The following is a 16,381-nucleotide window of genomic DNA, read 5'->3' as shown; positions in this document are numbered from 1 at the left end:
TCGCGCGACAATACACATATAGCATTCACGTGCATAAAGGAACTACTTTCTATTGTACACTCGCGTAAGAGGCTTTTTACGTTGTGGTTGTTTAAATTTGTTTCTGAATGAACTAAAACAGATGTTTCGTGGACTTCCACATACCAGCTGTTTTGGCACATTCCGCGTTGATACAATGTTACGGATTTAGGCTAGCTACAATATATAACAGATGCAAGATAAGGTCCTTACAAATAACATACAAGTGACAAGTCATATACTCTCTTCTTTAGCTGTGATAAAAATGGCAAATAAAATATACTTACAGTTTTACATCCTGAATTTCCTCAAAATGTATTTTCTTAATTCTACAAATCAGAATTACATGAGCAATGTCATAGGTTTTCAATCTGGATTACACATTTCGAAATTGTGCTATAATTTCGATGATAAGTGCAATTGCATCCTCCTTACTGCAGTAAAAAAGAAATAAGCATTAAATGCCATAGCGTCGTTTTGATAATTGCAATTGAAAGACTTCATATTTTTCCCACATTATGATTTCAAACATTCAATGACAGAAACAGAAACACATTTACAGATGTCAACACGCTTTTCCCTTGCTTATTAAATCTCATGTATTTCATGTGGAATCGTCACATACAAATCCAGTCCATAATCACGAAATTTCCTAGAATCGAGAAAAATACCAAAATCTATTCATTCCAGATCAAATGGAAAAGTTGTTGCAATGCACATTCATTCACAATATGACTTTAAATTTCAATTTTAACTTGACACGCCATTTTCTTTCGAAAGTTATGTCGAGCGCGCGACTAAGTTCAAATTTATCTGGCGGAGTTATGTGCGCAGAAATAATGTTGTTTTGTGTAATGAGGAATATGCGCTTGTATTTAGTTTGGAATGCTGCATATATTCATTTACGTTGTTTCTTGTGGTGCATTGTGTTTATATGATTAAACCTTAGGTAGAATAAAAAAATGAGCATATGATAAAAAGGTTACTGCATTTGTATGGGAAAATATGAACTCGTTTTGTCGGAAGGATATACTGTACTCCCAAGGTCGTGCAGTATTCCATCCCAAAACTCGTTCATATTTTCCCATACCAATGCAGTAACCTATAAATACCAGCTGCTTTGCAATATTACGCGTTAACTTTTGATAAAAAAATATCTTTCGAATTTAGGTAAGCGATAGACGCCAGAGGTCATAACATTGCTGGGGTCCCTATAAATAGCATGCATGTGACAAGGGACACACGTGTCTTCTTTATCTGGTAATAAGAATGCAAAAGATCTACTAACATTTTTATATCCTGAATTTCCTCAAAATGTACTTTCTTGGTTCTGCAAATCCGAATTACATGAGCTATGTAATGGGTTCCAAAGCTTGATTACATATTTCAAAATTGTACTGTAATTTTGACTGTATTCCAAGTGAAATAACATCCTCCTTACTTCACTCAAAATGATATGAACATTATATTCCATAGTGTCTTTTTGATTATTACAATTGAAAGAGTTCATATTTTCCCACATTTAAATTCCAAACATTCAATGACAGAACAGAAACACACATGCATATGAGTAAATACGCTGCTCCGTCGTTGCACAAATCAAATGTTACTTTATATAGAATTCGCACAGGTAGATCCGGTCCATAATCACGAAATTTAGTAGAATCGACACAAATACCAAAAATCTATTCATTCCAGACGAAATGGAAAAGTTGTTGCAATGCGCATTTATTAGAAATATGACTCTAAATTTAATATTGGTGTTGTGTTCTGATGAACATACCATTTTCTATTTAATTTGGAATATAGCATAAATTCAGTTATTATGTTTCTTGAAGTGTATTTTTGTTGATATAATTAAGCTTTAGGTGGAATAAGAAAATGAGCATATAATAAAAGTTAATGCATTTGTATGGGAAAATACATACTCGTTGTCGGATGGATAAACTGCACTCCCAAGGTCGTGCAGTATATCTATCCGACAAAAGTAGTTAATATTTTCCCATGCAAATACAGTAACCTATAAATATTTATTTTCAGCTAACCAGCTTCACAGGTTCTGTAACTTCTATATTTTTGAATCAAATGCCCAATACATTAATCAACAATCCATTAATGTTTTAGAGTGAAATGTTACAAACTAATACGAAAGTTATTTTTAATACGAACATTTTATCGAATGTTTATTCTAAAAAAAAATTTCTACAAAAGTAAATCCTATAATTACAAATTAACACCAATTTTAAAAAAGTTTAAAAATTCTAAGACACTATTTTTAAGAATTAATATTATATAAAAATAAAAGAATACCGACGTTTTAAAAGTAAGTGAAATATTTCTAAATGTGTCTTGTCAATGTATTAAGACACCTAGGAGAAATCTCAAAACAAAGACTAAGTGTCTCTCTCTTATCTGGAACCAGGACTTTGGAACCTAAAGTCTGCAACACAGCAATTCTGAGAAGGCTGTTGAGAGCGGAGTGTATATATAATTTGTTTTCTTACTAACAGGCATTTGCCTATCCTTAATTGGCCACACTCAGCTTCAACGTATGTGTTCATTGAACGCGGATGGCCACTCTTGCTCCAGAAAAACCAAAAAGAGCCCTCCATTTTGAATTTCGCTTCCAAGAATAATTTACTTCGTCAAAAATTGCCTACTGTGCAAAACTCAGACTTTGACTGTATTAATTTCTGTCCTTTTGCCTTTCTTTACGTCAGCTGCTGCGAATGTGGTTGGAGTAAATCGTTTTTCTTGTGTGTTTGCTACATTTGTTTATTAGAACATACAGGATTGCTGTGGTACATTAGAACAATAGTTATCTATACTGAAGATTTGTATGTCCAATAATACAGTTCTAACAATGATAAACGTTATTAAAGGCATATAATTTAGATATACAAAACACACAATTTCTAACAATTAGTATCTTTATTATACAAATATAAACTACAATCCAAAAAATTGCACTTTACAAAAATTCCTCAAAATTCCATCGTGACGCAACAAATAATATTTAATTCAAGCTGAATAAACGTGCCTACATGATCACATCGACGTATACGATAAGTCGTATCAGTTAGGCCCACTCTCTCTCTCTCTCTCTCTCTCTCTCTCGTGCTGACAGTCTTTATATTTTTCTTTCTCCTTGCATTTATGTCTCTCGTTTTATTATTATTTTTTAAATTTTAATTTGGATATATATTTTTTTTCGGACGTGAGTTAGATTTATTGATTTTTCAGCAATGGCTCCAGGATTGAGTGACACGGTTATGTCGGTCTCCTGTGAGAGTCAGATTTACGACGTAGTCAGTGTTTGAGAAGGATATTTTTTTTTTACTTAACTACCTTCAATACCGATGGAGTTTTACTAGTATCGGCAGTGTTCAACTAATGGGACTGTTTACTGAATATATGATAAGCAGTTTTATGAAGGAGTGATTCTCATATTTCTTACCAATCGGACTATTTTCGTTTCTTTCCTATGCCAGTAGAGTAATTTAGGCCCAGTTAAAGAGATTTAAACCGGTATCATGTCGCAGTTTTAGGTGGCGCTCTATTGTTTCGTATTTTGTATAGGGTTAGATTTTAAAAGAAAAAGCAATTTACTGGTGTTCCTCACCGATTTTAATGGCTTTTAAAAACAGAGCTTGCATATCTTAGGTATTGTTAAAAGAACATATAATTTCATTTATTGTGGTATATGATTGATGTGTGTAATATGGGTTATAAAATATACAGCTTGGCCTTTCTTCATATGTGTACCTTTAACAAAACTGCTAGTTCCGCTTGGTCATTTTCACTTACTGAACTTCTGAGGTAAATGGTAAAAAAGTTCGATAACTAGTTTTTACATTTTATGGACTTTCTAATGCATTCATTGCACTTTCAAAAGCTGGCATTGTCTAGGCTGGCAAAGTTCCTTTCCATGTTTTAATAACTGCTAAAGATATCGTACTTTAGACTAATTCAGGCTGATTTGTTAAATACAAGGGAGCATTCGTTTTAGGTACTCGTGCTTATATCATGTAAAAATGTCACAAGTATACTATCCAAAGAAATTTCAGCCACAGTACATGAAAGTAACATAGAGGTATGCCAGCATTCTCTCCACTGTACATGCTCCAAATGTAAACAACTTCACCATACACTCGCCACTCTCTCAGAAGTACATAATATCTTTGAGCGCCCCGATAAAGGACACATATGTATTATTATTGCATGGTTTAATTTCGTTTGTATTGCCGAAACATTAAAATCGCAAGCATCAAAACAGTCATTTTAAATCATTCTTATGTATTCCCCCACCCAACTATATTTATTAGTGTAAAAGTCCGATACTAGTCCGACCCCCACCCACCCCGATGTAAATTGTGCTATTTTAAAAAAAGGATATTGCATTTTGTCAGCATAGCAACCAGAGTTGTGCTGAAAGAACTTTGCCACAATTATTCCTTAGATATCATCAATACATTTTAAGTTTGAAACGGGATGGAACAGACGAGGTTCATGGAGGTCAAAGTTCAGAGATTAAAATGTTTGCATATTGTTCTAACACTAAAGTATGGAAGAAAGTGATTTTGATTTGTCATCATTCATTTTTTGATTTCGTAACAAATGAATGAGAAGAAACATTTTCACTATGTTATTTCCTTCAATTAAATGCAATTTTTAAATTTAAGATGACTTAACTAGTATGTTTTAAGATGTATAATTTCCCCGTAATTAAGATTATTACACACAATCCTGCCTCAATGTACATTCTGTAAGCTTGAGCAAATTAAGCAAAATTACCTTATTTGCATGCATAAGATCAACAGTAATGTACGATTTTATTCAGAACATCATGCATGATAATACGAAAATATGATACATATTTGCACAAATTTTCATATTTGTTTTATCTTAAACAGTATGCCGGTGCCAAAGTTGAGACTGATCATTAGCTCTGTCATAGGACGGTATTTTCGCAGTTGGTCGGATTTATTATTTTTATCGTGTGCAGTCTATCATGTATGAAAAAAAACGAGTCACAGGCAGCGAATAACGCGAGTGCGACATAACACTACAACGTCAAGTTGCCATGCAGACATTCGCTCATTCCCAGTATCGTAGAGCACTGTAGCAAGATCTGTGTTTTTTCACTTTGATTAACTTATCATTTAAATATAATTGTGGAATTTGTATTATATTTTATACAACTTACAGTGGATACAATTACAGTGTTTAAATATGTTCTTTTCATACTTATACGGGAAAACCCTTCTCCATATTTTTGACGGGCAAGGTCGAGTGATGTTCTGATGGCATCCGAGGCCGTAATTAAACTTTGCAACGTCTTAGTGCTATCGAAAAGATTCAAGTCAGGTCAAACATTTGTTTCTGTTTGCTTCTTTCCAATTTGTACAGAATAACTCGAAGCATTCCTCTGCAAACGATAGGAGCACTTGTGTAGCTTCCAATCACATATTTCCGAGTCCTATGTTCAAATGACTGCATTTAAATGTTTTCTTTTTATTTCACGTTGCTCGCGGTGTTGCTATATGGATGTGGGCGTGTGTATGTGTGGCAAATTAGTGATAATAGAAATTCTCAAGATCCTATTCTCGACAATCTACACAACTCTGAACTGTAAGATGAGAACGATAAGAACGGCGACGAAGGCTTAAAATAGCAATAAGATATTGGAGCGGGCGATATCAAAGAGATGACATAAAGAGCATACTATTTCAGGATAAAATCCTGTGAGAGACGAATTTCAAACTATTTGGCTAAAGATTTTGCATACTGATGTATTATGTTCTTTAGGTAACGCACAACACAGCCATCAACAACTGGAAGTCTCCATCATCAAACACACAACACAGCCATCAACAACTGGAAGTCTCCATCATCAAACACACAACACAGCCATCAACAACTGGAAGTCTCCATCATCAAACACACAACACAGCCATCAACAACTGGAAGTCTCCATCATCAAACACACAACACAGCCATCAACACCTGGAAGTCTCCATCATCAGACACACAACACAGCCATCAACAACTGGAAGTCTCCATCATCAGGCACACAACCCATTTATCAATAATCGGCAGTTTGGGTCATCAGATGTACAATGCAGTCATCAATAATCGGCTGTCTCGATCATCAGGTACACAAACCATTCATCAATAATCGGCAGTTTTGGTCATCAGATGTACAATGCAGTCATCAATAATCCGTTGTCTCGATCATCAGGTACACAACACAGCCATCAATAATGGGCAGTTTTGGTTATCATATATACAATGCAGCCTTCATAATTGTCTGTCTTGGTCATCATGTACACAGCACATTCATGAATAATCGGATATTTCGGTCATCAGGTATAAAACACAGTTATCAATAATCGGACATTTCGGTCATCAGGTACAAAACACAGTCATCAATAATCTGACGTTTCGATCATCATGTACACAGCACAGTCATCAATAATCGGACATTTCGATCATGAGATATACAATGCAGTCATCAATAATCGGTTGGCTTGGTCATCATGTACAATACACAGTTATCAACAATCGGATGTTTTGGTCAGGTACGCAACAGTCACCAATAGTCGGAAATGTCGGTCATGAGATATACAATGCAGTCATCAATCATCAATAATCGTGTCTCGATCATCAGGTAGACAATACAGTCATCAATAATCGGAGGTTTTGGTCATCAGATTTTACAATGCAGCCATCAATAATCGACTGTCTTGGTCATCAGGTTCACAATACAGTCATCAATAATCGGACGTATCTGTGATCAGATATACAACAAAGTCACTAATAATCAGACGTTTCAGCAATCAGGTATACAGCAGAGTCATTAATAATCGGATGGTTTGGTCATCAGGTACACAGCCGACATTACGGACTTGATCAATCAATAGCTGAAGTGAGTTGCGTAAATGACTAGACATATATCTCCATCCTTGATGTGTTTTATCCAGAGGCTGATTTTAAGCAACTTAACAATCGGAGAAAGATCTGAGGAGTCATGACAAGCGTGGAACACTTGGTTGAGGCAGACAGAATAAGTGCCTAGTGTTATGACTCTATGTTCATAAACTTAGTAACAGAAAGAAGCATAACCAGAAAGTTTTGTAAAATTTAAAAAGTAATTTAATGCTGTAAATTATAAAATGAACATTTAAGAGGTATCTAACAGTATTATGAAATAAATGCAAACTAATCTTTAAAAGTTATACACAAGTCTAAAATAATCAAGTGTTCCTGTGAATGGGCTGACGTGCCACGAGTCTTCATGTATTGCAATGGTGTTGTCCAGAACCTTTTTATAATAAATTCACAATAATCCAAAAACAAGGACAATATTTTAGTCCAAAGAACAGTTTCTAATTCAAATTATTAATCCCAAAATTTCCTCTCAAATTATATCTAAACAGAGCATTAAACACATCATCAGACTAATGTTAAAACGAGAACATGTGAAATAGGAATAAATTAATTGTCCACCTCTACGTCCTTATATATATATATATATATATATATATATATATATATATATATATATATATATACATACATACCCATAAGGATCCAATTCGTATCGCTATATTTTTCAATTCGTATCGTGACTTGTCACAATAGACCACGTCGCAATAGAACCCACCTAATTGAACCACCCCATGGGAATTTTCTCCAAACTCGTAAACAGGTTTATTATTCAAACCCTGTTAAGACCTATTTATAGATCCTATACGATCAGGCACAATATAGATATACATACCACCTGTCAGTGGATAATTTCTAGCAATGAAAAATATACAAATCTTACTAGAAGAAACGTTGTTTTTTTAAGAACCAGAAAGAATGTGCTAAGGAAAGATCATTCTGAAGGATGAAACCTATATTTGTGTCGAGTCTGATATACTGACAAACAACATATACGTGTAGACTGTTTTGACTGTATAACAAGAACATAAGGACTGTAGACTGACGCACACTGGTGACGCTTATGGTTATACAATGAAGAGTAGCATAAAAAATGAAGGCATCTCAACGTCATTGCTTGGATTTTTCAAAAGCAAGAAGCAAGCCATTCAGCAAATACGGTAGTACAGCAGTCTTGAGTAAATCGTTAATGAAGTTCAAAATGATCCATCAACCATTCCATAACACTTATTTCTTTATTTATGTATGCATTGCACAGTGAGTAAAAAATGCGATGATGTGTCCACATATGACTATGAGACAAATGACAATCAACAATTGTCATCAATCATCAATCTACCAACATCAGAGTCTACATCATTCAGACCCACCAGCCACATAAATTAGAAGATAAGAATAGATATTATTATTATTATTATTATTGTTATCATTATTCACAGCAATACAGATGCCAAGGCAAGTTTCTACCAATAGCCCGAGCGTTACCAGTATTGCGCCCTTATCCACCATGTCTGCTTTTAGCAATGTCCCTCTCTCTGGCATGTATCTCCATGGCAACCTGGGTGTAGAATGGCCGCAGTCATTTGGGGGATCCCTTTCGACGCAAATGACGTCATATTTTACTGGCGAGGATAAAGGCGATGACAGGCGAATCAAAAGTAAGTTGACGTAAAATATTAATAGAGGTAACCGTACATTAACTTTTCTGTCGTTTGGGTAGAAAAGAACATTGTGCAGTTTTAAAACACATTTATGAGAAGTATAAAAGCAACTTTTCTAACCAATTTTTAAACCAGTATATATAATGATCTTTTATTTAAATTCCAAAATTTAGGTGGGTTTTATTAGTAGTTAAAAGACGCAACATCGTTATATTTCCGACCTTTGCAGAACTGGGACCTACAAAGAGTGAATCCAAAATCGAGAATAGAATAACTTCTAGCGCCATAGCATAGGAAAACATTTCGTTAAGAATTAAAATTTGACTATTAACTACAAATGTTTTTTTCTTCTTCCTGGAAATAAAGGTAGAACAATCAGTTTCAGAACCAAGCAAATATTGTTTCTTTAATATACAAAATATCTTCTTTCACGGATATGATACAACGCTAGAAAGTGTCTTATTTTGGAGTGTTGAGCCAAAGATCATCTGTTTATTATGTTCTTTGTTTTTCTTTTGTCCATACAATTTCATGACAAAGAAGCCTTTGCTTTCATATACCGTGCTTTTTGCAGGAAGAACTACTCAACAAACGATTCGGGACAGATCACTGACTTTCATAGTTTCAAAATCTAGAAACACGTTGCATAATTTCTTACCTCAACAGCGAGAAAAAAATCCTGCTTGGCTTATATTGAAGCAAATTCTGGGTCTCTTCTCTTTAAGAAAAACAAAAACATATTACATAGTGAGCATGGTATTGAAGACGAAACAAATGATCACGACAATATCCAATGTCACCCGAATGAATAATATGCGGAAATTTTTGGAATATACAGATCTAGGACGAAAGGTAATTGCTTTACAAGCTGCCCCCGGTTTTTGGTTTTTGGAAAAACGTCCGCTTACTACGCGGCCCAGCAAACTTGAACGACTATTCATCGAGATATACCTGCATGAAATCGATATCAATATTATTTATGTTCTCAAAAATCGTCAGCATAACATTCGTCATATATTTAATCAGCTGACAGACGAGATGAAAGTACTCCGTTGCTGAAATTTGACCTGGATCTGGCCTTTTGCATCCCGAGTCACATGGCTATACAAATCTCGCAACCTACATGTCAATGACATCAGAGGTCGTATAGTCACGTGATATCGACAATAAACAAATTTCCAAAGTTCTTGTACATAGAATTTGGACATATTATATGGAAGTCACTTAATTTTTGTAAATAAATATAATACACACTTAATTCTCAACATACTTATTCTGAGAACAACGACCAGAAACCTGTCGGTATCGCAGCAGGGTGGAGAAAACCACTTTCAAGATGTACCGAGCAAGTGGCAGCGATGTTTTTTTGGTGTCACGTGACACCCAGATTGACATGTGCTCTCTGCGTAGTGAATCTGGTCTTCTTCAAATTGCTGCAACATTTACAGATTTTCGGTTGTTGTTTTCACAATAAATATTTTGAGAAGTTTGTTTTTTCATTTTTCAATAGAAATTATGATACTTTCATTTTTATGTTCGATTTGTTTTCTACAGCAACATTAGAATTAGGTTATTGTTGATATCACGTGATTGTATGACCTCTGATGTCATTGACATGTAGGTTGCGATAGTTGTGTAATCACGTGACGGGAACGCAAATGGCCGTATCCAGGTAAAATTTCAGCAACGATAATACTTTCGCCTCGTCTATCAGCGGATTAATGACATAACGAATGCTATGATCGCAATTTCTGTGAAAATAAATAATATTCCTATCGGTTTCATGCAGGTATATCTCGATGAAAGGTCATTCAAGTTTGCTGGGCCGGCTAGTAATCGGCTACCCCCATGCTGATACCAAATGGTGTCGGCAAATTCCAACTTTTCAATAGGGAATGGACTCTGACCCTACACCCCAACACAAATGTCCAAATAAAAAAATGGGGTGGCAAGGGTCAGGGGAAACTTGGACTAGGAATTATTACTGAAATTCCTCTTTATGTCGTATTATGATAACAGCATAATGCCTAAAACAGGCAGCTAATCAAAATTTCTGCTCCTGGGTGCTCGAGAAATTAATCTGAACTAGTCATTAAAATAGGCAAAATAAATTTTGTTAGAGCAAACAATACTAACGTCTGACAGAGCAATAAACGAATTACAGTATGTAGAACGGAACCATATCTGAGTGTAGACATGTTTACTCGCGTATGTACACATTGAGTTCAAATCTGTGGCTGTATTTTTGTGTGGACATGTTCACATGCGCATCAATAACTGGTATGAAATTTTTTGTCTGCTCGAGGATAATTGAAAATTATTTTTCTCTTCTTCAGCCACAAACACGTCTTTTGAGGGTCTCCACAATTCACAGGAAACGACTTTCCACGATATCAATGGCATGGAAGTAAGATCTAGCATTGCAGCTTTACGCATGCGCGCCAGAGAACATTCTCACCACCTGGGTATGCAGTCCTAAACAATATAATTGCATATAACATCGTTTTTATTATCAAATGAAGTCGAAGAGAAATCGGGAAGAAAACAGTTTCGATTTTCCTACAATTTTAGATCTAGGCGCTTCCTAGACGTATCATAATATTTAGGAAATGGACGATAACAGCAGTTGAAAAGCGGGATATTTGTTTGTTGCTGAACGATAATGTAGACTTACTATTTTGAATGAGATTTTAAATCATTTAATTATTAATGGAAAAGAACATGTCAAGTTGCAGAGTTTGCGGCATAAAATGCATTCATTATGTTGTAATATTCTTTTTGTTGTCAGTAGGACTAGCACATAAAGTGCATAGGCCCTGTAAATGTCATATAGATTTGAGAAATCGTGTAATAAATAAATGGATATGAATTAGTTGGTTTCATTTATCTTCTATTTTCTATGCATGTTATAATCAGCCAATCCATCCATCCATGCAGTCGATCCACAGGTGTGTTGTTGTCAACTCTGGCAATATCACAAATCTTTGCTTTTTTGTAACATTCATAAATATATGGGTTTTTGTTGACTGTTTTGTAAAATGTAGCCAAATATCTAAACATTTAAATTTTTCACATCCACTTTGAAAAACCTGTGGGGAAACATTTGAAAACTAATTAATTTTTTAGTGTGTTCTGCTAGACCCCACAGCCCTGTCGCCTCCATAAAACCCCACAAGGAAACAAATACCCCTCTACCCGCACCAACAACACAACAATAACAACAGCAAATGAAACAAAAGCACAATAAATACGGAATCTACATATGTTTTATTTATATATAGGATAAGCGAAGCTGATGTGCCGTACAGTGCTTTCTCACTATGTCTGTCCAAGAGAAATAAATTGCAAGAGGATAATGTTAATTCTGTCTTTGCGAGTTACTTCCCTTGAATAAGTAACGTCAATAGATTTACTCCATAATATTATGTCGTGCTTCTACATACAATATACTATAAAGAGGCTTAAAAAATAATTAAAAACAACTCCAATTGTCTGAATACGAAATCTTTTTACCATATTTATTCAAAATTCAAAGATCATGCCATGTATACATATACATATCAATGTTTATGACAGACGTTTCGTGTGCCGAATACATGCATCACAAGAAATTACTCCTATCACCTGACATCTTTGAAATAGCACAAACTGATTTCTAACTTTTGCGACTGTTCAGTACATGATAGAATATACATGGCAGTCAGTTTATCTGGCGGAGAAAATATCTGCGTAATCGCCGGGAAGAATCACCTACCGACTGGGAAGCTGGTGGCAAGCTTTCTCACATACCCCAATTGGCCGAGCCAGAGAGTCAAACACACGGGGGCAGAGATGAGATGGCATTGGTCGGTAAAGGCGAGTGCTTTAGATCACCCGGTCCCCCGGAGCCCCTACTATTGAAAGTGAATGGTTTGCTGTAAGATGCATGCAGAGCTAAGTTACCTTAAAAAGTTCAAAAATTTATACTGAAAAAGAATTAAAAAATTTGACTGAAATATTTACTCCGAGATTAACGTTTGTTGAATCTTTTCATCCATATAAGGTAAGTAAGAAGAATGTGTGTGTGTGTGTGTGTGTTTCTCAGTAGACCGATCAATACATTTATACGTTTGTATTTTTAGCGCTTATAATAAGCCGACTATATTTGTACGTGTTGGATACGATATTTAAAATTCTTGGTTTCAAGATAAAGGTACGTTTATTACTGAAATTTACACAAAGAATACATCAGTTTCAGAAAATAAGCCATTATGCTCTCCAATAGTTCTAGTTAATTCAGAAAATTAATCACACGGAAAAAGAAAATGTTTTTTGTTTGTTTGAAAGGTTAAGTATTTTGTTGTATTGTTTTTTTAAATGCTTTTGTTTTTTCTTTCTCAGAAAGTCTTACCTGTTACAGGTACTTGTGTCTGATTACCAGCGTTCGAGAGGTTCTTAGTCAAAACATTGTATCTTTCAACGACAAAAATTTCGGATAAAGTAAAACTCTTTATTGTAGCATAAACTCCGAGAACTACAATGGTGCTTATAAATCTAACTATTAAGAAACATTGACCGATGTTGAAACATTAATGTATAGGTAACTTTTATACAGAAATACATTTCCGATACCGTGGAAAAAAATAGCTTCAATAAAATCCGAATATAACAGTTTATATTTTGAATGAACACATGACAAATAAATGTCATCACCTTGTTGTAATTTATTCCTCTCTGAAAGCCTTAAGAAATCAAAAATGTCTTGTGACGTTTACCACTTATTTTAGGCTGCTACACATATCCACATATCGGCAAGTATATTTGGTCGAAGTTGAACCCGGGAAGAACCAGCGCTTCATGGTAAAGTACTGGCAAGCTTTCTCATGTACCCACGTTGGTTGAGACGAGACTCAAACCCAAGCTTACATAAGTGAGGTATGTGAGTGATTTGTACAGGCGAGCGCCTAAAATCACCTACCACACAGAGGCCGTTTTACGAAACCTCAAATGTTAACTGCTACTTTATGAGATATCCTCGAATAAAGACCTACATTTAAACCTCTGTGGAGGGATAAGAACATGGAAGAAGATTTGACAACCCACAAAATAGTCAACAACACAATTATCCTAAATAATCTTACGAAATCTTCCTTTTCTGGTAATTACAATATATTACATCAAACAATCTGCTACTAGGCAATATTTCACGAGTTTTCGCACTATTTCTCGAGAGTTTTAGGCATTATTTCAAAAGAGTTTTTGGCACTATTTCTCGAGAGTTTTAGGCATTATTTCAAAAGAGTTTTTGGCACTATTTCTCGAGAGTTTTTGGCATTATTTCAAGAGAGTTTTAGGCATTATTTCAAGAGAGGTTTTGGCATTATTTCAAGAGAGTTTTTGACATATTTCAAGAGAGTTTTTGGCATTATTTCAAGAGAGTTTTTGGCATTATTTCAAGAGAGTTTTTGGCACCAATGTATAACATTTTTAGGCAGTGATTTAAACTTAAGCACTCTTTTGCATTCTACAAATCACACGTTAGATTATAGTCTGTAATTGTGTCCCACTTGAGATTGTTATATATCAAAGGTATACCAAATAAGAAGTACACAGCCTGAAAAGTTCTTCGATTTCTGTTTAAATACATTGAAATCAAAATCAAGGTTTCTCTTTATGCATCGTAGTCTTTGGTTTCTGGTTGTATTCTTTCGTAAATACAAATTTAGTAAGAGAGAGAAAGAGAGAGAGAGAGGTTTTGTAAAAAGTCAGCAAATAATATTTATTTCCATAAAATACAAAGTGAAAATTAAAAACAAATTGTGAATTAAATCCCAGATAGTCTTAAACGTTCTATCAAAAGTCCAAGAGTACTGAGCATTCCGTATGATTTCGAGCGGTGTTCCGTAGTGTCATGTTGCCTGCCCGCGATTACGTAAGACAAGAACAAAGAAATTGGTTAGAAGCCATGTATATGTTATACCCTGCGGATATAGTGGTCTTGTTTGTAATTGTTACGAGAGCCAGCTTTGTTGGGTGTCAAAAGTCACATGTTGACGTTGATGTGGATGACATGTAACAAGCTGCAGATGAATGATGATAAAACTGAGGCCATTCTGATCACAACACAAAGACTTTCTCATTCACATCCTTTACCTCAAACAATAAATATCAGCAACACCAACATTAAATTCACACAATCAGTACGAAACCTAGGTGTTACTATGGACAGTACTCTGACATTGCACCAACATGTCATGAACATATGCATGGCTGCATATCTTGAGCTGAGACGCATCAGCTCCATTCGCAAATATCTTTCAGTTGATGCCACTAAAACACTTGTGTGTTCATTAGCACTTTCAAGACTGGACTATTGTAACTCAGTTCTGTCTGGTCATCTCAATATCTACTCCAGAAACTTCAAAAAGTTCAAAACACAGCTGCTCGGATCATACTTAGAGTACCACGATCAGAGCACACATCCCCGCTGCTCTGTACCCTACACTGGCTATCCATTCGATCCAGAATCAAACACAACAAAATTTGTGTTTTGGTCGAAGTTGAACCCGGGAAGAACAACCGCATCGTGGTAGGTAGGTAGGCCTCTACCTTAAATTGCAGAAAACGAATAAACTATATATATATATATATATATATATATATATATATATATATATATATATATATATATATATATATATATATATATATATATATATTAGCCATATCAACAAGTTTACTTAATTATGCACCAAACAGCGTTTAGAGCACAAGCAAACAAATTAATGTTTTTGTCTTCAAAGTTTTCAAGAAAGTTTCGTTCCATTGGATACACATTTTCACGAATCTCTATCATATGCAGCATTTAAAGTTTTCTTTAAAAAATAGTTGAACAGAAGTATGTTATAATTTTTCGTATGTTTCATTTCTTTGATACTTACTTTTTCAGGGATCTTAATTTAAATAACCAACTGCTACAAAATAAATATGTATGGATGTTCTGTTCCTTTTTCTTGCATTGTTTCTAAGTAACTCTACCAAAGCTTTGTCGTTCAATTTTTTTTTATTATAGGAAACCAATCTTCCAAAATATTGCTGAGTTTTCTTGGAAATTCGAATCGCGATTTAAAAAAAAAACGCTTTGACAATCTTGAAGATAGCACACGAAAATTTACACAATTATTCGTCAAGGTATGACAAATAAATTCACATTCAATAAGAGAAACATGAGCGTTCAAAATCCTGAAAAAGAGGTCATAGTGACCCGATTTTTTTTAATGTGAAATGTTTTTATTCTAAGCTGCATTTTCAGTGCAATAGTCAAGCGGAAAGGTGTTAAAATTTGAGTATAGACAAGGTGTTATGATTTGAGTACAGACAATGTGTTATAATTTGAGTACAGACATTATATTTGTGTGTGTGTGTGTGTGAATGTGTGTGATTAGGATTTTTAACGTAGCTTTAACAATTTTTCAGTTATATCGCTACGATGTCTGCAGTGTGGCAGTTTAAAGTGATGTATAACACTGGGGCATCAAACCGCAGACATGTATCATGATGTCGCACCCAGTCACATTAGGCCGACCAGTCCTAACACTAACCTCTTAATGCTGAGCGCCTAGCAAGGCACATGTTAGTACCATTTTTGTTAAGTCTTTGGTACGACTAGGCCGGGGTTTGAACCCACGACATCCTGCTTCCGAGGCCGACGCTCTAACCACTTGGCCACTGGAGCGGTGACATTATATTTAAAATATTAATTGTACAGAATCCTG

At 34.9% G+C, this 16,381-nt stretch overlaps 1 protein-coding gene across 1 annotated transcript in view; it reads left to right on the top strand.

Annotated features, from left to right (window-relative positions):
• The window catches only part of LOC149776686 (homeobox protein aristaless-like 4), a 55,673-nt gene extending 44,277 nt beyond the window's left edge, over positions 1-11,396 (top strand). Inside the window, exons 5-6 of the mRNA XM_089941329.1 lie at positions 8,406-8,624; positions 10,964-11,396. Coding sequence (XP_089797455.1) covers positions 8,406-8,624; positions 10,964-11,106 — 362 coding nt within the window. The 3' untranslated portion in view covers positions 11,107-11,396. The remainder of the gene's footprint in view (positions 1-8,405; positions 8,625-10,963) is intronic.
• Positions 11,397-16,381: the final 4,985 nt, after the last annotated feature.

This window comes from Sinohyriopsis cumingii, chromosome 18, assembly GCF_028554795.1.
Source record: "Sinohyriopsis cumingii isolate HCF-2022 chromosome 18, ASM2855479v2, whole genome shotgun sequence".
In the NCBI taxonomy this organism is placed as follows: Eukaryota; Metazoa; Mollusca; class Bivalvia; order Unionida; family Unionidae; genus Sinohyriopsis; species Sinohyriopsis cumingii.
The sequence above is the reverse complement of the archived record's forward strand: the minus strand, read 5'-3'. Positions and strand labels throughout refer to the sequence as shown.